At 43.5% G+C, this 25,936-nt stretch overlaps 1 protein-coding gene and 1 long non-coding RNA gene across 7 annotated transcripts in view; one reads left to right on the top strand and one right to left on the bottom strand.

Moving 5' to 3' along the window:
* Nucleotides 1-25,936, bottom strand: part of LOC140620792 (uncharacterized) — a 27,770-nt gene continuing 1,834 nt past the window's right edge. The window contains exons 1-5 of one of the 6 annotated variants that reach the window (XR_012020491.1): nucleotides 14,598-18,529; nucleotides 13,676-13,761; nucleotides 13,096-13,298; nucleotides 10,212-10,270; nucleotides 1-2,807 (exon numbers count right to left, since the gene is read on the bottom strand). This is a non-coding gene — a long non-coding RNA (uncharacterized lncRNA). Of the gene's footprint in view, nucleotides 2,808-10,211; nucleotides 10,271-13,095; nucleotides 13,386-13,675; nucleotides 13,762-14,597; nucleotides 18,530-25,936 lie in introns of those variants that run through there. The other 5 variants (XR_012020488.1, XR_012020490.1, XR_012020489.1 and 2 more) reach the window with 5 other exon arrangements.
* The window catches only part of CACUL1 (CDK2 associated cullin domain 1), an 81,395-nt gene continuing 74,062 nt past the window's right edge, over nucleotides 18,604-25,936 (top strand). Inside the window, exon 1 of the mRNA XM_072805146.1 lies at nucleotides 18,604-18,822. Within this exon, the coding sequence (XP_072661247.1) occupies nucleotides 18,792-18,822 (31 nt within the window). The 5' untranslated portion in view covers nucleotides 18,604-18,791. The remainder of the gene's footprint in view (nucleotides 18,823-25,936) is intronic.

Below are 25,936 nucleotides of genomic sequence, written 5' to 3' on the forward strand. Positions count from 1 at the left end.
CTGTCACAGGGAACATGGAAAAGAAAGTCCAAGACCTCAGGCAGAGATGTTACCAGCTACACAAACAAGCTTCAACTTTACTCACTAAAAAAAACAAAAAACAAAACAAAACAAAAAAGCAGATTTCCGGTTTGCTTCAGTGAAGAGGAAGTTGCAACTTCTCAAATCTTTTAGGCCCTAGGGCTGGCTCTTCTCCCCATGAGGCACCTGCAGCCTCAGCCCCGGGTTAAGATGTTCCTTTATACAGTGGGCATCAGCCACATTCAACCTCTTCATATATAAGAAATATATATATTTCTGAGAACATGAAATGGGAATGTATATCCACACAAAGCTTGTACCCAAATGTTCCTAACAGCCAAAAAGTAGAAATAACCCAAATGTCCATCAGTCAATAACTGGGACAAAATCTGGTAGGTCCATACAGTAGATTATTCAGCAATAAAAAGGAATGAAGTACTGACAAATGCTACAGTAAGGAGGAGCCTCGAGCACTTTATGCTAAGTGAAAGCAGCCAGTCAAAAAAGAGCCACATATTCTGTGATTCCATTTATATGAAATGTCCAGAGTAGGGAAACCTATATAGACAGAGAGGAGATCAGTAGTTGCCTGGGAAGAGGTAGAGGAGAATGGGGAGTGATTGCTAGTGGGGTTACAGCTTTTTCTTTAAGGGTAATTAAAATGTTCTAAAATTGACCATGGTGATGGTTGCACAACACTGGGAATATACTATAAGCCACTGAATTTTATGCTTTAAATGGGTGACTTATATGGTATGTGAGTCATATCTCAATAAAGCTGCTTTCAAATGTCTTCCAGCAAGACACATATCAAAGACAAATGTCTTCCTGGCACATATCAAGCACTAAATAAGAGTGAGCTAGTATTATTTGGAGCTAGGAAAATAGGAATGCAAAAGATGAGCAGATTCTCTGCTTTGTGAAGCTTGCACTCTAGAACTCACCTCTGTGTCCCATGTATCCTGGAGCGTAGGGCTGGCACATGGCTCACACTTGCCATTGTTAGGCTGTGTGCATTCCGTAAAGTCTCATCATCTTACTTTATGTGAAGATGTGACTTTTAATGTCTGACTAACACTATCTGTTCCTTCTTGTCCCTTAATAAAGCTAACCACCCTCTCATGGCCCACACAGCTGACTTGCCAGTTTTGCTTCTAGATTTTCTCTACTCTTGACCTGGTTTTGTCCTCTTCTGTAAAGCAAGCTCCAGGAACTCAACGTTTCCTATAGCCTTGCTATTCGAAGTGTAATTCTGGGACCAGCAGCCTCTGCAACACCATGGAACTTGTAAGAAACGCACCCAAAGCTCAGGCATTGCCCTAGAACTACTGAATCAAAACCTGTGTTTTGACAGGATTCCCAGGTGATTCATTTGTACATCGAAGGTTGAGAAGAAACTCTGAAGCCCCTTCTGGCTATAAAGCTTTATGATTCTGTGGGAAGGCATCCAGTAACACCAGCCAAAATACATGGAGCCTTTTCCTCTGTGCCAGGGCCTCTCCCAAGATTCCATCTCATTTCCACACAAGCTCAAAGCAGGGGCAATCAAACTGCTATATTGCAGGAGAGGGAGCTGAGGCCTGGCTCAAGAAAGCTGAGCTTTTCTGCTGAGGTCACCTAGCTAATTGGGGACAGAGCTGGATCCCAGATTATGTGGGCCTGACTTCAACTACCCTTCATGCTGCGTTGCCTCTGGGGTCCGAGTGATGCTTCAGAGAGGCATTAGACATTAGAATTTTGCATTGCCAGATGATGAGGAGTTTGGCGGGCAGTTTGCCAGTTTGCCATGATGGGAGACAGCCATTCCAGGGGAAGACAAGAGCAAGGGCAGTGGTCCAGGGCCAGGAGAGAGTCTGGCAAATCCAAAGAGCAGCCTGAAGTTTTGTTTTAATAAAATGAATGATAATTTGGCAAGAGCTGGTTTCTGCTGAGCACAGCATGGGAGGAGGGGGAGACAGTCAAGTTACCTAAATTATCAGCAAGTTTCAATAAAGTCTAATGACATTTTAATGTGTTTTCTGAAGATGCTATTTACTGAGGTGAACTGCATCATAGTGAGCAAATGTATCATGCTCACTGTGCTGGAGAACGAGCTTGTGGACTGAATTTGCTTTTTATAATTTAGCTGCTACTCCTTAAAAAGGGTCAACTTCACTATAACCAGGTAAAGCATCACCAGGGTCACAGGCCCAGGAGTCTCTCCTTGGGTGAGGAACCATCACCCAGGAATGCCAGGCTTGTTGGAATACTCCCTGTTTTTGCTCTATCTGCCCAAGGTTCTGAAGTTCTCCTCAAGGGGTCCCCACATCCCTGGGCGAAGCATCATAGAGTTACAGTGGTGAGGCCAGAAGTCATTTTATAATGGATTGTAGCATGGTGAAAACCCTCAAAATCAAATCTCAGAGGCATCCATTGGAATGAACATTTTAAAGCCCACCTTTAACGATTTTGTTAGTCTTTGCTCCAGTGGTGAATCACTTGGCAAAACCAAAAGAAAGAAAAGATAATCAACACATCCTTTTCTTAACTTGGATTTTCTTCTAAAGAAGTAACTGAATCAGGAAGAATTGAGCTGTAAGGCATAGAAACTGCAAGGAAATGTGGTCTAAACAGGAAAGGGTTGTGACAAGTAGCTCCAAATTAGGGCTGCTCCAAGGGCTTGCAATGGGATGGCTTCTCAACAATACCCTAGCCTCAGGCTCTTCCCAATGTCTGCCTCAGAATATTGGTTTGTTCTCTTGTGGCTTCCCTCGTGGTTCCAAGATGGTAGCAGTGGTTCCAAAAATCTAGTGATAAAAAAAAAAAAAAAAGGAAACATCACTTTATGGGTTTGTTTTAAAAAGGATTGAAGCCTTTCTAGAAAACCTCTCATCAGGCTTCTAACATTTCACCGGCCATAACTGTGTTATATGCTCTTTCTCAAACCAATCACCAGCAAACTACAATTGGCTTTGATCAGTGGAGATTTATCCCCTGGGAATGCACAGAACACTTTCTCTGATCACTTGTCTGGGCTGGGCAAGGGTGAGATCTTGGAGAAAAACAAAACAAAACAAAACAAAACAAAACACCCAAAGCTCTACCAGGAGGAAAGAATAGCAGGGGTCATGGACTTGGGTGGGCAATCAATAGGATTTGCTAATCACTCATTCATGGCAATGAAACATTTCTTGAAATTCTGACAAGGGATGTGATACTCAACTACTGATACAAATGTGCTGTATAACCACAAAATTCCAGATGCTATCAGAAAATAACCATTTATTTAACTCACTGGTCTGTTGTCGAATCTAGCCTGTGTTTGGCTAGGGTGGCTCCTCTATACCTGACACTTACCTTCCTCCTGTGACCAGTGACTAGCTTGAGCACATTCTTCTCATGGAGGTGGCAGGGGTATGAGAGCCCAAGCCCCAGTGTGTAAGCCTGTTTCAAACCTCTACTTGCATCATGCCAGCTAATGTCCCATTGGGCAAAGCGGGTCACTTGGCCAAGTGCAACCTCAAGGGGGGTTGCTTAGTGGGAGGTGCTTCAGAGTCAGATGGCTGAGGGCTGGGATGCATACAAGGGGACAAATTGGAGTCAATGATGCGATCTTTTTTTTTTTTTAAGATTTTTTTTTTTTTTTTTTTTTTTTTTTAATGATAGGCACACAGTGAGAGAGAGAGAGAGGCAGAGACACAGGCAGAGGGAGAAGCAGGCTCCATGCACCGGGAGCCCGACGTGGGATTCGATCCCGGGTCTCCAGGATCACACCCTGGGCCAAAGGCAGGCACTAAACCGCTGCGCCACCCAGGGATCCCAATGATGTGATCTCTAATGGGGAAATAAAATATTAAATCAAAAAGGAAACAAAGGGTAACTTTAACAATATTTTTGCTTTTAAACTGCACTTTATTTTTAAGATTTTATTTATTTTTTTGACAGAGAGATGTGAGTGGACAAACTGGGGAAGAAGAGGAGGAGAAGCAGGCTTCTCACTGAGCAGGGATCCTGACGTGGGGCTGGATCCCAGAACCCTGGGATCATGACCTAAGCTGAAGGCAGAAGCTTAAACGACTGAGCCACCCAGGTGCCCCTAAACTACACTTTAAAGATTCAAAGTTTTCTTTTCAGAATATAAAGGAATTTAAGGATATTCAAGTGAACATAAACGTTAAAAAAATTATGTGTGTGTAGATAGCAAAGAGTCTCAAAAAGCATATTTTTCTAGCTCTGAATATCAGCTTCTGTGGTTGTATTAACATCATATCTGAGAGTACTAGTTTCCTCAGAGCTAACTACTCTCATTGCCCCATCCTTCTCTTAAAAAGTGGTACCTAGGGACACCTGGGGGGCTCAGTGGTTGAGCGTCTGCCTTCGGCTCAGGTCACGATCCCAGGGAGCCTGCTTCTCCCTCTGCCTGTGTCTCTGCCTCTCTCTCTCTGTGTCTTCCCTGAATAAATAAAATCTTAAAGAAAAAAAAAGCAGTACCTATGGCCTATACTGAGGAAATAAATGCAGACCACATATATGAGAGCAAACAAGCCATGTACTTAGAGCAGACACGCAAAAGCAGGCAGGGGAATGGGAAAGCTTTATAGTGAGGAAGAAGGAAGGCTCAGAGTGCCCCCAGTTGGAGATTGTTCAGGGAGCTGGAGGTCGGTAGCTGGAAATGAGGTCTTTTGTGCCATTGATCCTGAGCTGGAAGCATTGGCAAAAAAAAAAAATAGGGAAGCTGGCAGGCATCGACTGAGCCACTGGCCTTCCTGGCTGGATTGCTGCAGAGGCTGTGCTCTGGCTTCCTGGGCAGGTTGCTGCAGAGGTCATGGTCTGGCCATCGTCTAGCTGTATATTAGTTTCTTGGGACCAATGATGGGAGATAGCCCCAGCGCCTCAGCATGGTGAAAAGAGTCCTTCACTCCAGACTCCAGACTTTTTCTGTGCTGCCTTCGGACGTCGGCACCAATCAGCACCCCCAGAGATATGCACAGCTTGCACCTCTCCTACCTGGCCACAGGGGCAGCTCCATGGTCCCAGAGTACAGTATGTTCTCCATACCATGACCGCTTTACGTCTGTCCATTCAGGTTGTGCTGAAGAGCCTGACCCCTGCACCTCTCCAAAGCTTTTTTCCTCTTTCCCCCCCAAGAAAGAATGAATTGTTCTGCTTTTGTGTCACCCAAACAGTTTGTGGGAACATTTATTAGAACGGGGATGGATCACACTGTGTGAAAGGCATTTGTGTAACAGTTTGTCTCCTTCCCTATGCTGTGAAGAATACCTTGGAAGAGAGTGTCCAGTTTTATTTGTGTCTAGTAAAGGACTTTCCAGTGAGTAGACTCAAAACAAAGTTTTTTTGGAAGGAAGGGTAGGAGAGAAGGCCATAGAGAGAGTTGACAGATAAAATGCAGGATGCTCAGTTAAATTTGAAGTTCAGATAAACAATTTTAAAAATATATGTTCCAAATATTGTATTATGGGGCACTTGGGTGGCTCAGTTGGCCAAGTATCTGCTTTTGGCTCAGGTCATGATCCCAAGGTCCTGGGATCTAGCCCCACAGGAGGCTCCCTGCTCAATGGGGAGTCTGCTTCTGTCTCCCTCTGCCCTTGCCCCTGCTCATGGGCACATGTACTCTCTCTCTCTCTCTCAAAGAAATACAATCTTTAATAAAAATTTGGGGTGCCTTGGTGGCTCAGTGGATGAGTGTCAGCCTTTGGCTCAGGTTGTGATCCCGGGGTCCTGGGATTGAGTCTCACATTGGGTTCCCCACAGGGAGCCTGTTTCTTCCTCTCCCTATGTCTCTGCCTCTCTCTTTGTGTTTCTCATGAATAAATAAATAAAATCTTTAAAAATTAAAAAAAATATGGCATTATATGTTGATCGAAAAAAATGGATGGGGGCATACTTATACTAAAAAAACCTACTCATTGCTTATCGGAAACACAAATTCAACTGGGCATCCTGCTTTCTTATTTGCTAAATATAGCAGCCCTGACCACAGGGCAAATGTCTAGTTAAACTTCAAAATGGTTTGACTTTGAGGCCAAGAGGAAATCTCCCCAGTCCAACTCTTCCCTTCCCTGTGGGACCAGAACTCTGCCCCTGGGGTTGGCCAGGCTGTGCTCCTATTGTGCCCACTGATAAAGCCCCAAATGGCTGGCTCCTTCCCCAGAGATCAGAAGCCAGGCTGCTAGTTTTCTGGAAAATGCTTTGACGATTCCTAGAGGAGAAGAAATGCATGGAAATGGTAGTGGAAAGACAGGAGGAAGGAGCCTTATGATCCTTAAAGGGCAAGAAATCGCTTCACATTTCCTTCACGTGGGAAAACAGAGGCGTTAATCCTGAACAATGATGAGGAAGTATTTCTTTGCATGGGGAAGTCTTCTGTGGTGAAGCATGGTGTTCAGAGGAGCCCTGCCTGGTCCTGAGAGAGGAAAAGGCAGAAGCTGGTCCACACTGTACCTTTGACTCTCGTTCCGGGATCCACTTTATCTGTAAAAATTGTGGGGAGGAAAAAAAAAAAATTGTGGGGAGGATGTGCACAGTGGGTTGAACGGTGACCCTCAAAACCTGCAAATGTGACCTTATTTGGCAATGGGGTGTTTGCAGATGTAACTAAGTTAAGGATTTTGAGATGAGAAGATCATCCTGAATTATCGGGGTAGACCCCAAATCCAACGACAAATGTCCTGATCAAGAAGACAGAGAGGAGAAGAGAGACCCGTGGAGGAAAAGGCAATGTGAAGGCAGAGCCAGGTGACACAAGCCCAGGAATGCTGCTGCCACCAGAGGCTGGGCAGAGTCAAGGCGGGGGATTCTCTCCAAGGGCCCCCAGAGGAGGCGTGGCCCTGCAGACACCATGATTTCTGACTTCTAGCCTCCAGAACTGTGAGAGACTAAGTTTCTGTTGTTTTAAGCCATCAAGCTTATGGTCTTTGTTATGATAGCTGCTGGAAACTAATACAACATAGGACTAGAGTCCTAAAGCCTGGTGCATGGAGTTAAGGCTGGAGGTAAGCCTGGTGGGCTGGAGTTAAGGAAGTCCTCCAAGAGGGCCACACACTGATGCTAATAGGAAGCCTTTCTTGGTTTCTTAGGAGCAAATGGCCTATGATCCCACAGACTTCCAATTTTATCTAAGACCAAGCCCTTCTTAACCAGATACTTTATATGAGCTATTCAGTTGTTACAAATATTGGTTATAAGGCATTGTTTTTTTTTTTTTTTAAATTTTTTTTTTTTTTTTTTTATTTATGATAGTCACAGAGAGAGAGAGAGAGGCAGAGACACAGGCAGAGGGAGAAGCAGGCTCCATGCACCGGGAGCCCGATGTGGGATTCGATCCCGGGTCTCCAGGATCGCGCCCTGGGCCAAAGGCAGGCGCCAAACCGCTGCGCCACCCAAGGCATTGTTTTAAATTTGAACATCATGTGAAAAATTTCAGATGTACATTTTTAAAAAGATTTATTTATTTATTTTAGAGAGACGGGGAAGGGGCAGAGGGAGAGAAGAATCCCGACCAGACTTCCCGCTGAGCGTGGAGCCCGACAGAGGGCTCCATCTCACAGCCTTGAGATTATGACCTGCATCAGATGCTCAACCAACTGGACCACCCAGGCCCCCCTCACATGTACATTTTTAAAATCAAGTTTAAATATGTGTCTATGGGGAATCCACATGAACATGAGATTCTCATGTTGGTTTTTGACAAAGCAAATCAGTGGTCTCCAAGTCGGGGAGTTCAGCACAATCCACTGGGTTGCAGGAAAAATAGTAGAGCTTTAGGTCAAAGAAAAAAGAAAGCAATTATACCTTCCCAGTCTTTTATATTGAAGCCCTAACCCCGAATGTGATTATATTTGGAGATAAGACCTTTAAAGAGGTAATAAATGTTAAATGAGGTCATGAGCATGGGGTCCTAATCTCATAGAATTGATGGCCATATATGAAGAGAGAGATGGATCTCTTGTAAGCCTACATTGAGAAGGCAACTGTCTATAACCCAGGAGGAGAGCCTCACCAGAACCTGATCACGTTGGCACCCTAATCTTAGACTTCCAGCCTCTAGAACTATGAGAAATAAGTTTCTGTTGTGGAAGCTTCCCCGTCTATGGTATTCTTGCAGTGGCCTAAGCTCACTAACACGGGGATGTGTTATCAGAAATATCTGGGGACTCCTGAAGTACACAATATGGGGTTCCTATATATTCCTTCTCTAATTCTTCCCAAATTCTTTTCCCTCTGGAAAGTGGAAATGGCTTAGAAAGATTGACAGTGGCAGTGATGGCTCCTGTTTGATCTTGTTTCCTTTGTTCATTACCTGTGGATGGTCCCCTCCCATACAGACTTTGGCCTTGGCCTTGTGACTTCCTCTGGCCAATACAACGATACGTAATATGTCATAAGGAGAGGCTTGGAAAATGCTTGTGAATTGGAGCTTGCTTCCTCTCTTACGTGGGACCTTCCACCACTTAGTGAACAAGCCTTCTGTAGTCTCAGGAGCCTGAGAGACCACGAGGAGGGTGGCTGTGGACATCCCTGCCGAGGCCTGGGGACTGTGCATGGGGCCACCCTGGACTACCCCAGTTCTGACCAGCTGGACCTTATCAGAAGAACTGCCCAGAGAACCCACAGAGTCATGAAAAAGAGGTTTGTCATTAGAAGTCACTACGTTTTAGGGTGGTTTGCCATATGACAAAAGCTAAGTGATACATAAGGTAGGTAGACCCTATAGATTATAGGGTCTTCACCCAGTTTAGAAGAATTACAGTCCAAAATATGGATGGTCACCGGATGGGATAATTTCTAAGTCTTTCCAGCTTTGTTATTTGTCTCTGCAGATGTTAGCGCATATTGAGCACATATTAGATGCTCAACAACAGTTGTTGAGTGAAGATGGATCTTAGCAAACACGCATCAAGCATTTCCTAAAGATGCTTACATGGATGATTTTACTTAATCCTTCACCCCAAATATGCAGTAGGTACTATGATTACCACACTCATTTTAAGATGGGGCAACCAAGGCTTAGGGAGGTTAAATAACTTGCCCAAGACCAGACCATTGAAAGCAGCCACATTGGGATACGATCTCTCCCATATGTCTGCCTTCACAGTACCCACTTCGGTCCCATGCAACACTGCAGATTCTAAACTGCCTATCCTTGTACACTGGGTGAATTCTGATGAAAGCTAGAAACAGAAGTTTCAGAGTCCCTCTGTTGCTTATGTTGTGTTCACTACACACATCCTGCCCCTGCAGGCATACAGTGGTGGATGGGGTCTGATCACTTAGCTCCGAGAACCCCGTTTCTCATGACGGTGCAGCTGTGGGCCTGGTGGGCCCTGCCTGATTGAGAAGAGGTCACCAATGGAGGTTGTAGGGGGAGATGACACACAGCCCAGGAGCTGGCAGGTTCCAGCACCACTACCTGGGAGGAGAGCCAGGGTGCCCCTGCAGCTTGGGCTCACTGAAAACTAATTGATGCCAACTGCCTTCCCTGGGACCCAGGTGGTACCCATTATGCAAAGAGACAAAGCCAGCTTGGTGGAAGGTCTGTGCCAGGCAGGGTCTGCAGCCAACAGCTTTCCCTACTGGTGGTCTGTGTGAGGCCTTCTGTCTGTCCATCCTCTTGCCATCCATCCTCAGATGGACAAAGCACAGATTGAGTTACTCTGGTTGGAGCTGTGCACAAGCTGCATGGTGGGAGGGTGGAGGCACTTGGGCTCTGTGAATGGCGGTTGTCCCTTTAAAGGGAGTAGGGCAGCTCCTGGGCAAGGGCTGTGATAGTAACTGGAAAGTGTGCTCAGAGCTTTAACATGAGGTTATTCTTTTAGTCCTTACAGGGGATGATTTCCCAGATTCCTGCGCCCCTGCACCGTGTTATTCTCCATCACGATGAACTGTTTACTATGATTATTTTGTTTGCTTATTCATTTGCTTTTTAAATCTATTCTTCCTTGTTGGATATGAAGCCCCATGAAGGTTGAAGCCTTGTCTTTTTCTCCATGGCATCTCCAGCATAATGGCACATAGGTAGCAGATGCACAATAAAAATGTGTTGGGTGGGCTCTTCAAGACAGACATTATTCTTTTTTTTTTTAAATACAGACATTATTCTTATTAAATAAAACCGAAGACTAAAGCTCAGAAATGCTGAGTAACTTGATTGAGATTACACAACTAATGAATCTTAGAAACCAAATTCTAACCTGGGCTTGCCTGACTTTGAAGCCTGTGAGGTTTCTCTGAAACATGAGGCAGGTACCACCTGTGGTAGGAGAAAGACTTTAGTGCCCAAACACATTTAAATGATATTGAGTCATAATGTGAAATTCATTTCCTTTCCATGTATTTTTCAATCCTGATTATCTCAGATAATTTTTCCAAAAAAAAGAGCAGACCCCAAGCTTAGAGCCAGACTATCAGCATGCTGTTTGGCTGTGAGAAGCAGAAAGTTTGAAAAGATTGAACAAATAAGGTATGTTTCTCTTTCACGTAAATGAACCATAGGCAAGTAGCCCAGAATGGGAAAGGTGGTTCTATGATTGTCAGGAACGCAGATCTCTACTCTGTGGTTCTGGCACTTTTATCACGTATAGTATACTTTATAGTCTAAAGTAGTTGCTGTGGCTCCAGCCATCACGTTCACCTTCTAGCCATCAGAAGGATGGGAAGATCCTGCCCCATCCATTAAGGGCCAAATTCCTGGAAGTCATGTGCAACAATTCATTTTTTTATTCCTTGGCTACCGAAGAATTTTATTTCTGGTGCTATGTGAGGAGCCTGGCTTTCACAAGGTCCAGGGGCTCATCACCTTTGGCAGAGCCTCCAAGCTTTGATAAGGGGATCAAGAAGTGCTCTGTTGTTGGACAGGCTCTAAAGTAGGACTTGCTCCATGGCTCTGCGCCCAAGACTGGTGAGGACAGGGAGCCGATCTGTATGGGGCTGTGTGAGGGAGGGCTGTGAGGGGCGATTTCCTTTCCTTCCCAAGGTGTATGTGGGTGCGGGGGGCAGGGAGCTGTTCCACTGTGTTGCTCCCCTCATTGTGCTACTGAGCCCAATGAAGGGGAAAGGTTTCAAAAGAATCCATTATGGGGACTAGGGTGCCTGCGGGAGGGGGAGCCTGGCACTGCCTCCCGATCAGATTGTGCTCAGGCCCTGGACATGCTGATCTCCAGATGAGCCTCATTGAACAAGGGGGAAGAGGGCTAAAGAGACACCTGTCTACCAATGTGTGCTCTGAACACCCACGTGTATGAATTTCTCAGGAGTCCAGGGGACGTGGTGGGAGGTGGCTGCCTCTGGGAAAAAGGACTCCAGAAGTAAAAGGCTGTGGGTATAAATGCCAGTGGGGGCAGCTTAGGTGCGTGGTGGAGTGGAACTGAATCACTTAGAGAACTGCCAAAGCAGACGACCCCACTGGATCCAGGAGAACTCAAGCCTACACCCACGCACTAGCATCTACAAGCTGCCCCCAGTAAGGATTAGCCAGGCAAGCAGCACCTACTGATCCAGAGAAGACTGCAATGTGCCAGCGACAGCAGGAGGCCTCTGTCCTCTCCCCTGAATTACCGAGTCCCAGCTCCCAGGCCCAGACAAGCTGGAAAAGGGAAGGGTTTTTTCAAAGGCACATCAAGTTCCCCTTCACTCCTAGGTGTGGGGAGGAGGAGAAAATAGACTGCCTGTCTTCACTCTCGTCCCCAGATCCCAAGCCCAGTTTTGACCAGGGAAGGGGTGGCCTTGGAATCACACAAGAAAATAGCATTCTAAATCAGACTGGGCTGTTTTATTTTTTAATTTAATTTAATTTTTTTTTGCTCAGACTGGGCTGTTTTAATAAGGAAAGGGATCTGAAAGCTCTGAAATATGCCCAAGATCTCATTAAGGGATGGGGAAGGGGCACTCAGCAGAGGCTAGTTCATTCTTTTATCTGCCTTATGTACTTACCACCTATTTACTATCTGCTAGCCATTGCCAGGTGCATAGGTCCTTGCACTCACCAGGGGTTGTGGGAGACAGGTGATAGAAGATAAAGCCACACTGCTGGGCTATGGGGGACTTTGGAAGGAGATAGAGGGAGGTAGCAGGCTCTTTGGAGGCAATCTTGAGCAAGGGCTTGAATGAGCAATGGAGGAACACCTGTGACTGTTGGGGGTTGAGATCTGAATTTTTCTCCCCGTTTTCTACTGGAGAAAGTCTAGCCAGCCTGGTGGGGTCTCCCCAAGGGTGTCAAAGCTGGTGACATTGGAGATGGGCCAGAACTGTCCTGAAAGCTTCTCATCTGATTCTGATCATCCGAAGGTCTGAGAACCAGATGAACTCAATGATCACATCAGCTGCTCACCATGTACCTGTGGGGTTGAGGAGGCAGCTGGAACCATAAGAATTGAGAGCTCTCACTGTGTCTCAGGAACCCCGCTAAGCACTTGGCTTGTAGTATCTTTTATATGTATATATCTATGTAGATATAGATATAATATTTGCAAGAACTCGGAGGTAGGTACTATCATTCTACCCATTTTGCAGATGGGGAAACTGAGGCTCATTGATGTTAAGTCACTTGCTTGAGATCACAAGATGGCACGTGGGGGTGCCAGCTTGTGACCCTGGCTTGAAACTGTGGTAATGCCTTCTCTCTGCAGAGATGAGATAAACACTCACTAAAACAGGACCCAGCCACACAAGGTGGTAATTCCAAGAGACTGATAGAAATGGACCATTAAAACTTTGAAGGTGACAAAGAAGCCAGTGAGGTCTGGATTTGGAGGAATAAGGGCTGGACTGTCCCCAGTGGGGAGCTAAGTCTGGGAGAAGGGAAACAAGCAGAAAGCAGTGTCTGCAGTGCAGAGCATGGACATTGCCCAGAGAAAGGAGAGACACTACATGGGCCCTGGATGGGAAGTGGAGATAGTACTGGCCTTGGTGATTTATGGCAATTTGGACCCTCAACCCAGCTTAGAAGGAGATAAATGGAGCCTAAGGGCCAGAGTTTGCTGAAAACAAATATCAAATAGTGTAAAACTAGAGGTTTCATGTTCAATATATGTAAAAATAATAACTCAGAATAAAACTGAAACAGGAAAAGTTGTCTACCTGTGTCTTTGTAACTCTCTCACTGACTGGCACTCAGGAATCTGTGTCCTTCTGCCCTCCTTCCCTGCCATGCCTCTGATTGTTTGCATGATGCTTGGATATACTTTTTCTGTTCCCAGAGTCCATGAGATCCCAGTAGTCTCTTGACAAATGCTTCTGCTAGTTTGAGTGGTTTCTGATCCCGGCCATCAACATATTCTTGTCTAGAATAGAAATGATGAATCTGGTGTCCGGTACAGGCCAGTTGAGATGTTGGGGAGGGATCATGCAGGGCAACCTCTATTAGGAAGCTGGAGATCAAGAGATGGAATTTGAGCAATATATTGAAGATAGTGCCGGCTGCTGTGACAGACAAACCCTGAAACCTTAGTGGCTTAACACGATAGAAGTTTATTGCTTTACTTACACCATTGTGTGTGCATGTTCCTGGTCAGGCAGGCTTTGTCCAGGGACCCAGATTCCTCCCTGCTGTGACTCCTCCCTCCCGTACAACACTGGAGTCTCCAGTGCTCAGCCAGGACTGCGCCCAGCCTGTGGGAAGCACCCCTGCCCAGACATGATGATGATCCCTTCCACTCACTTGCCATTGGTGAAAATGAGTCATCAGTTACACCATCTCACCAAAGTGCAAGGGGGCTGATGCTGTGGAAGACGGTCTGGCAGTTCCTCAAAAAGTCAAACACAGAATTACCAAATGACCCAGCAATTCCACTCCTGGGTATGTACCCAGAAGAACTGAACACAAATGTTCACACAAATGCTTATACATGAGTGTTCACAGCAGCACTGTGAACTTGGCAATAGCCCAAAGGTGGAAAACAGCCCACGTGTCCATCAACAGATGAATGGATCAGCAAATTGTACAGATATCCAAACAACAGAATATTATTCAGTCACAAAAAGGGATGAAATGGTTATATGCTATACAACATGGGGAACCTGGAAAACTTAGGTTAGGTGAAGGAAGCCAAGCATACTGGACAATTCCTCTTGTTATAAGAAATATCCAGAATAGGTAAATCTATAAAGAAAGCAAATAAGTGGTTTCAAGAGGTTGAGGAGAGGTTATATCCTTGAGAAGTAATTGCTTAATAGGTATGGAGTTTTCTTTTGAGACGATGAAATGTTTTGGAACTTGATCTAGGAGGTGGGTGTACAACACCGTGAGTGTTTGAAGCCCTGCTGAATGGTACATTTCAACATATTAATTTCATGTTAATGTGATTTTCACTTCAATTTAAAAAAATGCAAAGGGGCTGGGAAATGTCATCCCAGGGACAGCTCCACACCCACGAAGGGTGTCGGTGTCCTTGCTGACGGGCTAAGCATCTGTGTGCATCTTTCTCCATCCCTCCCCTAGGACCCATCTCCTACCCAAGACCTCCCAGGTCACCATCTCCAGCTTCAAGCTGAGGAAGTCCAGTCCTCTCTTGAGTTTAGGTGCGGCTTCCCTTGCTTTGGTGACATATAGACTAAAAGGACAAGGAGTCTGAATCCCCTACCTTCACAGCCAATATGCGGAGCAGGAAGAACAGACTACGATACAAACAGACGCAGAAAGGGGAAGACTGGCAGAGCAGCCCCTGGCCCCTGGCACTGCAGGACTGGGGAGGCTAGGCCGGTGGGAGGGACCGTGGGTGGAGGATTTCCCTGATTAGACCCTATTCTAATTCCTGGGAGGAGCTCTCTGGGCCATTGTTCTTTGTGGCCCTGACTCCATCCTCTGGGAGATTTTGCCTTGATCATTATCTCCTGGGCCACAACTGAAGTGAACGTTGGAGAGTTTGCCCTACTTTGCAACTGTGCAGCTTGCACAAGCCGACTTCCTGCCTGTGCAATCTCAGGGCCCCAGGGGTTGTTTAGTGCTTGAATGGTCAAAATATTTGCTGGTTTGGCCTCGTCAATTCTTTGGCAATAAAACATATAAAAATTGTAGCAGGCTTCTTACCAGACACAGAAAAAGTACATTGCGTTGTACGATGTCCCAGACAGGCAAAACGAATCCACCTTGTGTTTGATTGGAATCTCAGGGACAGGAAGACTCAGAGGGGCTGAGTGGTTTGCCTAAAGTCACACAGCCAGTTTGAGCAGAGGTGGGACAAGAACCCAGGTCTCCAAATGTACAGCCCGGGAAGCCCCCTCTCTTGCTTGGTTCACACAGGGAGTGAATAGACACAGCAGTTTCCGAACGCAGCTTTTTCTTTTGGTGCTTTTAATTAGCATATATGAAATACACTGCCAATCTAATTTAATTATAATTAGGTAACCAGAAGGCTGATTATGTTGTAAATTTAGATTAAAGAGCTGTTGTTTTCAATTAGGTTTGATTGTAAAGTGCTTTGACACTTTTCCTGGCCTCATGGAAAGTTCATTATATAACTTCCCACTCATTCACTTGCCTTTTGTCCACAGGTCTGGGGTGGTATTAACTGGACTAAAGTTCCCAGGACACCCCAGCCTGGTGAAGATTTGGACCTGGTAGCTACCCATTGGTGGCAAGGACCACCAGCTGCTACTGGGCTGCTGTATCAGGGTGCTTTCGGCTGCCTATAATACAGGGTCCAACTGGAAAAGCTCACACCTCCAGGGGACTTACAGTCTCACACGATAAGACATATGGAGGCCCGCAGGTCCAGGGTTGGTTAATTTGCTTTCAAAACATCCTTGAGGACTCAGGCTCATTTCACGTCCCTGCTCTACCAACTTCAGCATGCTGGCTTCTGTTCTCAGGCTTGTCGCTAAGTGGCTATGTGATGGTTGCTACAGCCCCAAGCAAAAATTTCCCATGGCCTCAGAAGGGGACATTCCTTCCTTGCATCCCTTGAGACTCCAGCAGCCCTCTCATGGCTCCTTGGCCAGGACTCCAGCACAGATCCATCCCAAGGTTAACCATCATTCCTGAGGAGTCATCCTGACAGGCACGGGCAAATCCAGATTCATTCTGTAGAGCTTTTCCTGGAGTCCATGGTTCCTGATGCCTCCCAGCGAATTAGTAGAGGCTGTGGGACAGGGAGTGGCTGTTGGCTGGGCTACCAATGGTCCTTGCTGGAAGCCTGTGTGGCCACACCCTAGGCAGATCTGACAGAACTCAGCGTGGGTTCTTGACTCTCCATCAGATATTTGCTTTCTCTCCATTCCTTAGGGCTAAGCTTTGGCATCGCTTGTAGGTGGTTTTGGCAGTACGAGGTGTAGTTAAGCAAGAATAAAGATGAAAGAGAGAGGATATTTTAGAAGATGCTGCAAGCCAACTAGAAGATGAAAGAGAAGTGCACATCATTGTGGGAGTGGCCAAATTGTCCCAGTTGTCTCTGGGGAACATGGAGAGCTCTGCCTTGGAAAGACAGCATCAGGGAGAATGGGTTTGACCTTCAACACCTCAGGTAATGCTCTCAGCAGTCCTCTGAGGTATTATCTGACCCAGACTCTACTGTTCTGTTGTACCAGGCTGCCTCCAGAAGTGACCATCCTCTTGCTGGTGGGTCACCTGAAGCTCCTACTTCCCTCTGCTGCCATGCATGGCCCACTCGTGGACAATGGAGTGTGGAGGACATATGGATAGGTCCTAGAGTCAGACTCCTTGTGCTCACATTCCAGTTCCTCTCATCCCTAACCTTGGGGGTTTAAGCTCTCTTAGCCTCAGCTGCTTCATCTGTAAAAACTCAATAGGGTTTGTTCTTGTGAGGATTAAATGAGGTAATACATAGAAAATGCCTTAGCACAGAGTCTGGCACCTAGTTAATGGGCAATGAATATTTGCTATTTTTATTACTGCTATTAGTAGCCTTAATATTACTCTTATTATTATTCATGGCATTCTGGGCCATGTGGAAAAGATGGTTAATGCTCTCACCATCATGACCCCCATAATCCTTTTCAGATTTGGTGTTAAGGGGAGTTCTGAGCACAGAGAAAAGGCAGCCCATGTGGATGGAAAAAGCCCTTGATATGGGCCTGGCACATAGTAGGTACACAATAACCATTAGTTGCTGTTTCTGTCTTAAAATTATACAAACAGCTCAATGGCCTTCCCATTCTCTCCTGTCAAGCCTCCAGAGTGATGCTTAAACAGTCGCCTTGGAGACAATGTGCTCCAGGAGAGAGGTTTCCATTTTGAATCTCTAATGACTGCTCAGGCAACTTCCATTTTTTAAAAAATCGTGTTCCTCAAAATGTTGGGGGCATTTGAATACATCAAAGTTGAACAATGGATCGCCATAGTTGTAAAAGGTTGTTCCATTCTCAGAAAGGTAGAAATATAAAATCCTCGATCATAACTGTCTGTTTCGACTGTCCTTAATGGTATTTTGTTGCCTTCTGAAATGAATTTTGTTCTTTTATTTTGCAATTAAACACACGAGTAACTGGCTGAAGTCCAGTGAATGGCCAATAGAGATTAGAGTCTCTGCAGCACTCCTAATGGTTTCCATCTGTGTCTAAACGGGATTAACTTTACAGCTTTTTAAAAATCACTGGTATCAGTTCATCCAGTTTTCCATTTTCCCATTTTTACAAAACAATAAGGCAAAAACATGCAATTTTCTAAACATATACCGTTGACCAGATAATGAAAGGGACCTGCCAAAACTGACCTGGATGGCTGGCAGGATGCACCAATCTTGCCAAAGCTGGAAATGTTTGGGTTGAGTATGAAAGGCAGTTTGGGGTATAATGTATGAAAGTGCAGATTATGTGTGAAAAAAATGGAGTCGAGACCCATTTGTATCTGCCCCTTCTTAAATATGACAAGATAGCTATTAACTCCTACCAGATGATCAGCATGGTCTCTAAAAGGCCCTGGCCTTTGCCCATAGCTAATCCACTGAGGATGCTGGCCCCATGATCATGATGCATCTTGGTCCAACCACCTGGAATGCCAATGAGAATTGCCCAGATTGACTGGCCATGAAGAACCAGGTGTTTCGTGCTCATTGCTGCCAACCACAGACATGCCCACGGCACCTGCCAGTGCTGGCTGATGGCGGAGGGCCAGTCCTGAATGTCAACCACAGGAAGGGTCTCACTTCCAGGCCACAGCTGAACTATGTTGGGCCCAGGTGTTCCCTTCCCCCAGGGCTCCACTGGGGTTGGATGCACTGGATCTTTCAAAGCTGTTTCATCACTCAATGCGCAAACCATGACTTTTAATAAACTTCTGAATTTTCATCTCCAAAGTTCCCTTTAACCTGCTCCCCTCACACAGTCCTTTACCTCACGTCTCCTTCACAAACCTCTTTCACTGCTACATGGTTAGCACATTCTCTTATATATTTTTTTTCTTCAACTGTTCCCTTCAAGTCTCTGCTTTAAACCAACATAGCTGTTTTCGGAGTACAGCTTCTCTGCGACCTCTTAAGGAGACAGGTTTCTCATACTTTGTATTTCTCTGATGGTGAGGTGGTGCTAGCACTCTTCTTCTTCCTTCTATCCCCCTTTGTGAGCTCACCTGGTAAGGCACATAGCATTGGAGTTTCCCACTCTGCTCCTGCATGGCGACCATCTCCTGGTTATTAGCATCCCTCACTGTTGTTTCTGGATGACCTTTATCTCCACGTCAACTCCTGCCATCATTCCCATGAGGGAAACTTCAACACACATGCGGGTGGCTCTTCCAGTCTTCTGAACTTTTACATCCCTAGCCCCCCAACCAGGCTGGATTCTAATATTTGCAGCAGGAGTACAAATGGAGGCTCATCTGTATGTCCCAATATTTAAACGATATATATCCAGGTAACCAACTGTGTGTGTTTTTTTTTTTAACACATCCTTTTCCCTTTCTTGATACAAAAAAAGATACATGTAAAGTTATGATAAAATATCAAAGATGACTGAATTGAGCTGCATTTGTATATGTCTGGGCACTCTTTTGAGGAGCTTATAATTTGGATAAGTGATAAAATAAAGTCATACATAATTCATAGATTATATTTATTCCATAAAAGTTAATTTTCTTGCCTTCATTTAAGTAAATTACTAATTATGTTGTTATAATAAAGAGTTTCACATAATTTGTGTTCTATTGAGAGTAATGACTAATTAGACAACTTTCTGAGGACATTGTGGTTCTTAGGGTGTTTTTCATTGATTTCAAAGTGGAGAAACTATGTTTGGCTGAGGTTGAAGCAGCTAGAATTGTCAATTAAATTCTTAAGGCAATACTCGGGTTGGCAGGGGACCATGAGTTTAATATATTACACTTGTATGATCATGATATATCATGAATTTGATATATATAACATTTTTGGTGGGGTTAATTTGTATATGAGCAATTATTGTCACTGATAATAGTACAAAATATTTTGATCTCATTATATAAATCACTAACCACCAATATCACAAGATTCATTGTCTCTTGAAAGAAATATCAAGGTCCATACAGTATTTTAAAGTATTTTCCTTATGAATTCTTCAGGACTGCCAACAGCACCATGTTTTTAATGTGTTAAAATTTTTCTCCAGATTACAGTTAGAACTGTAATGGCCCAAAATAGTCTCAAAAGAAATTCGCTTGGGGGAAGTTTTGTATGAATTTCCTTCATAATCATGTCAACTTCTTTGTTTCCATAAAAATTTTAAAAATTAATGCTTTAAAAAGTGAAATAGACAAACTTAACTCTGGTTTTCTTTTGTAAGCAACAGCGCAGAACAGATAGCAGTGGGTAGTGCAAATATACTTTCTACAAACACATTTTCTACTGAAGACTATACTTCACTCATAGATAAGGATCTTCTGTTTCACTTAACTCTTCATGTGCATCTTAAATATCTTGTCTAAATTACATCAAATTTCTTTAACACAGCGAATAGCTCTAAGACCGTGAATAAGAGCATGAAAATGGACAGTTGGCACAACTGGGAAATGTTACTTCGTTATGCAAGAATCCATTGTATTAATGCCAAGTGGAAAGGATTTCAGAAGTTAATTAATTTGTCTTCTCTTTCAGTTAAGTGCTTCTGTTGCTCAAATCCTCCCTGCATCCTGATATATCTCTGTCTTGTATGTAAGTGGTGGACATCACCCAAAAGCCGCAGGCATCCAGGAGTGGTCACTTGTTTTGAGGACATAGGGTGTAGAGAAGCAATACCAAATTGCTAATTCAAACATTCTACCTTTTGGTTATGACCTATCCTGCTGGTTTCTTAATTAAGGACAGACATCCTTGCAGTAGCTCTTCAACCTCACAGAGACTTCTCATCCATAAAAAACTTTACCTTCTCTCTAGCCATCTGCCCCATCTGGTCTTTATTTTCTCATCCAGCTTGAAGTCTCTGGCTGATTCATCATTTCTATCACTCACTCAATTCTCCTTCCATTGCATGCATCTGATAAAACCCCAGCTATGGATGAGCATGATCACCTACCAAGGTCTGTATCAGAGTGGCTGAATCTTCCTTAAAACCTTTCCTTCCCTCCCTTCAGCATTTAATGCATCGAGTTCTGTCCAGCCTAACTCCAAAATCAATCTGCCGTCCACCACCTCTCTCCATGCCCATTGATATCCCCCTGGTCCAAGACAGCATCATGACTTGCCTGAAGTATTGCCATAACTCTGTAATTGGTCTCTCTGTTCACTCTTTCCTTTCCTATAAGCCCACTCCCCATCATCCTTATAAAATGTAAAACACATCACAGCACTTCCCTACCCCTTTTCCACTCAAGCAGAAACACAAAATCCTCAATAGGACTTGTATTACCTAGCTATTACATCCTCTCCTTTACCTTTTCTCCATATGCCATATCCCCTTCCCTCTCCCTCACTCCACTTGAGTCTCATTACTTTAAGTTCCTAGATGATGACAAATGCCTTTTCTCACATTGATTCTTCTATCTGGAATGTTCTTTCCCTAAATTGCTGATTTATGAACTTCCACCCTCCTGTCATCTTAGCAGAAATATGCTTTCTCAGAAAAATTCTCCTGATCAAAGTAAAATAATTTTGTTATGTCTTCTCATTGCATCTAGTATTTTCCTTGTCATGCTTTGGGTCATGTGGTTAATTGTTTAATACTTGACATCTTGGTGGAATGAAAACTCCATGGGAGGCAGACACACTTTTTGCCTGTTTACTCTCCTAGCCCCAGCATGTGCCTGGACATGGAAAGATTTGTGAATGACTGAGTGAAAGGCAGAGGCCTGCAACAAGGTGCTGATATGAAGGACTTTAATTCTGCAGCCTCCTTCAGCCTAAGCCATTTTCTTCAGCTTCTAAATTCACCATGTTTACAGGGAGAATCTGTATCACTATCTGTTTCCCTGCCAAGATGAAATTTAGGATTCAGATGCTAAGATGTAAAAGGAAGGAACAAAATTCAACATGGAAAGAAATACTGAATAGTGAATACTCCCCCGAGTGGCTACACATTTTCACTGTAAGCAGTAATCTCAGTGAAACTATTAAGGCTTGAGTTATTTTCTATGTCTCTAATCCTCTTGCCTTCTAATCAAGATCATTCCAATAGCTTTATACATTTAGACTTCCAATTGCATTATACATCACAAGTCATTTCTTTGTCAAATGCTGTATTGGTCCATTATAATCTCCTAGGGATTAAAAAGAGCATTCTTCTTTATCCTGATATAGGTTATCTCTATCAAAGTCATGTTTTTAAGTTTTCCATGCTAATGTTTTCATGAAATTAATAGTAAATTTAAAGTAAAACAGCAATTAAAAGAACTCATTTATATGCTCTGTGTTGTCTACTACATCTTCTTTGATTCAATTAGTTCTTGGCTACCTAGATGAGGCATGTCTTTGGATTTTTTCACATATTTTTTTCTTGTCTTCTTTCCTCTTCTTGTTCACCTCTGAGCAATGTCTTCCTCCACTAACAATGCAAGAATTAGGAGGGTAGAATAGATAAAAAGATGTAAAAATGGCAATAATAAACTTTGCTTTCTCTTAGGGAAAATATATCTTACCTTACAGATAATATTTTAAGAGCTGACTAAAGAAAGAAGAACTGTTAATATGAATAAGATTTCAGGTAACTTCAGCTAGTCACGCATGTATTTATTCAAAAGTACTGAACAATCACAATGAACTATTCCACGAGAAAAGTGACATGAATGTACTTAAAACCGAACAAAGACTAATTCTTAATGACAAAGTCTCTGTGCTCCACCCTCTCCAAGTTTTAACTATTTTAGACAATTAGCCATATTTTTATCTAATTAGTTTGTACACAAGTTTGCATACATATATTGATTAGGGAGGTACTAATGGAGGGGGCAGAGTGGAGAGGCTTGGATGAGGTTATGTAGTGGATAGGCTCCAGGAGCTCAGGTACTTGGGCCTCTAATGGGCACTGTTGCATACCCAGCATCTATTTAAACCTCTCCACTTGGCCCCAAATTTTGTTCTGGTATCCATTCTTCATTTCTCAGCCAATGTACTTAAGGAGAAGCCGATTCCACTCTAGGATCCAGGTGTGGGCCTTGTTTTCTAGGAATAAATCCATACCCTTTCCAGTAAATGGCTCTGGAATATGTCTACATGTCATGTGAATCAGTTGTGGAAGAGGAGCCAGTTCAGCACTAGAGGAAGTTTGCAGGGGGCTTCTGGGGAAGAACTTGCTTGCTCAGAATAGACCGCTAACAGAAGTTATGGGTCCTCTTATTTTTTTAAAAGATCTTATATATTTATTCATTTATTTTGAGAGAGAAAGAGATAGATTGCAAGTGGGGGGTGGGGCAGAGGGAGAGAGAAAATCTCAAGCAGACTACAAGTGGGAGCGCAGAGCTGGACTCAGGGCCAAAATCACGAGCCAGTCGCTCAACTGACTGATCTACCCACGTGCTCCAGGCCCTCTTCTTCTTGGCATTTTATCCATGTTGAAGAGGCCCGGGGCTGTGACGGTCATTTTACCAATAGCCTGAGGATGGAACTAATGAAAGAGGAGAGCAAGACAAAGACCATGGCAGAAAATGGAGCTGGAGCCCTGGCTGAACTACACTTTTCCTTTGCCCTGCTTAGACCTTGTCAGTCTGGTAGTCAATGAATAATAGCCTTGATTTTTACACAATTTTTACTTGAGAATTGTGTTTCTGGGAGCCAAAAGGTACATTTTAATGTATAGAATCCCGATTTATACACCCCCCCCAATATATACTTTTAAAATGTTGTGTATTTACTATTTATTTTCTAAAATAATTTACTTTTTTGAGAGAGTGAAAGCACAAGCAGGGGAAGGGGCATGGGGAGAGGGAGAAGCAGAATCCCTGCTGAGTGGAGAGCCTGATGCAGGGCTCAATCCCAGGCCCCTGGGATCGTGACTTGAGCTGAAGGCAGATGCTTAACTGACTAAGCCACATAGGTGCTCCTGTTGTGTTTATTTTTTAAACTTAAAGGTTTAGAATTTTTTCTGATTATAAAAATACACATTCATTATAGAGAATGTAGAAAACATTGAAAGATACAAAGAAGATTAAATCCACCCATAAACCCATTATCCTAGATAACTGCTATTAGTATTTTGAATCAGCCTTCTCTTTGTGTATACAAACTTATGATGTAGGTTGGCCAGGTCAGAGGACCCAGAGCAGGTCCCACATGACCAGCCAAGGGGTCCTTGGCTTTGCACAGGATGGAAATCAAGTGCAAGCCAAGAAGAAAAGCAGAGTTTATTGAAGACATAGAACAGACACAGAGTGTTCAGAAGACTTAGAAAGTAAAGGGAGCAGGAGTCTTGTCTTTGCTCAGGGTTCTGGAGTTTTTATTAAGGCTGGTGATGTGGTGTACATGTGCTCCTAGGCATCCAGAACAGGAACTGGTAGATCAAGGATGAGTACTCAGGTGTCCTCTATAAATCACTTATGCCCTGGAACCAGGGGTCTTGGCATTAAAGGTGTTTGGAGTCAGTGGTCTTGGAGAAGTTTATAACCCTGCCCTGTTACCCCTTAGATGTTATGTATTGTGGTGAAGATTCCAAAGAAATCATTAACTCCTTGACCTTTACAAGAAGGACCTACATTAAGGCTTGTATAAGGCAGGGGTACAGGCCCTAGCAAGAATAGAAGCAGGAAAAGGAGCGAAGAAAAAGACGGCTTTTTTTCCCATGGGGTCCTTTTATGTATATATTTATAAATGTACATACATATATATGTATATATATAATTAATATATTTTTATTTATATATATGAATACATATATTGGCTTTTTTCCATGAGGTCCCATATATATACATATATATATATAAAATTATATATATCACATCAGGATATATACATATCCTGGTTTAATGAAACTGATAACCTAGTGGGAAATAGAAATCAACCAACCAGGAATCCCTGGGTGGCTCAGCAGTTTAGTGCCTGCTTTCAGCCCAGGGTGTGATCCTGAGACCCGGGATCGAGTCTCACATCAGGCTTCCTGCATGGAGCCTGCTTCTCCCTCTTCCTGTGTCTCTGCCTCTCTTTCTCTCATGAATAAATAAATAAAATCTAAAAAAAAAATCAACCAACCTAAAAGCCAAACGAATAGATTAATACCTGCAACTATGGGAGCTTGTAGTAATTATTAACCTGTGTTATAACTGTCCATTGTTGGGTCAGTGGCTGCTAGTAATGTTATTCCCTATCTTCATATCCTAGAACAAATTATCTAAGATTTGAAGTTAATAACTATTAAAATACAATATGCTTTTATGTGTAATTTAATAATGTCTCATAATGTCCATAAAAACAACCAGTTATCAATATATTCATTTGGTTTCTCTTTGGTAGGTGGTATTTCTTCTTATTTATGGCAAATTGCACCCTGTTAGTGATTGCTTAGCTCCAATCATCATTAGATTTTCCCCCAATGGTGCATTTAATTACAACTAAAATGAATGTCTTATACTGGTCATTTTGGCAGTATACATACAAAGGGTTCAGTGTTCAACAGTGTGCTGGGTAAAAACCTCTGGAGTAGGGCCTTGCTATGATGGAAGCTACTTTCCTAAGAGAGTACCAATCCCTTAAATTCTAAATGTTTTCCAATTTCCGTTATGATTTTTCTGACCCATGAGTTGATTGGAAGAAAGAGTAGAAATATGAAGGTTTACTAGCTGCCCGTTGGTTATTGATTTCTACTTTAAATACATACTGGTCAGAGAATGTGGTTGCTATGATACCAATCCTTAGACGTTGTAGAGAGACCTGCTTTATGACCCAGTATGTTCAATTTTTGTCAACTTTTCACATATTCTTGTGTATTTCTGTTCTACGGTTGTTGAGTGCAATGTTCTGTTTGTACTCATTAAATCAAGCTTGGTAATTGTGTTATTCAGCTCTTCTAGCTCCTTAAGGACTTTTTGTCCCCTTGATCTACCTATTAGTTTCCTGCGGTACTGTAACAAATTACCACAAGTGGTATGGTAAACAACAGAAATGTACTCTCTCACAGTTCTGGAAGCTAGAAGTCTGGAATCAAGGCGTTGGTAGGATGGAATTCTCTGGAAACTCTAGAGGGAGAATCCATTCTTTGCCTCCTCCAGATTGGGGTGGCTGTTGACATTTGAGTGGGAATGTGGCTCTATCACTCCAATCTCTGCTTCTAGGGTCACATTATCTCCTGTTTTGTCTTCTCACATCTCCCACTGCCTTTCTCTTAGGACACTTGTCATTGGTTTTATGGCCTACTTTGCTAATCCAGGAAGATCTCATCTCAAGAGCTTTAATTTCATCCTCAAAGACCCTGTTTCTAAAATACGGTAAAATTCACGGGCTCTAGGGATAAGGACAGGGACATATCTTTTGGGGTGCTATTCAAACCAAACCACTGCAATCCAAAGAGATGTGAAAATAACCTACCGTGATGGTAGATTTTTTTCTTCTTGTGCTCCTGTCAACTTTTGCTTCAT

The sequence above is a fragment of the Canis lupus genome, chromosome 29, assembly GCF_048164855.1.
Source record: "Canis lupus baileyi chromosome 29, mCanLup2.hap1, whole genome shotgun sequence".
Taxonomy (NCBI): domain Eukaryota; kingdom Metazoa; phylum Chordata; class Mammalia; order Carnivora; family Canidae; genus Canis; species Canis lupus.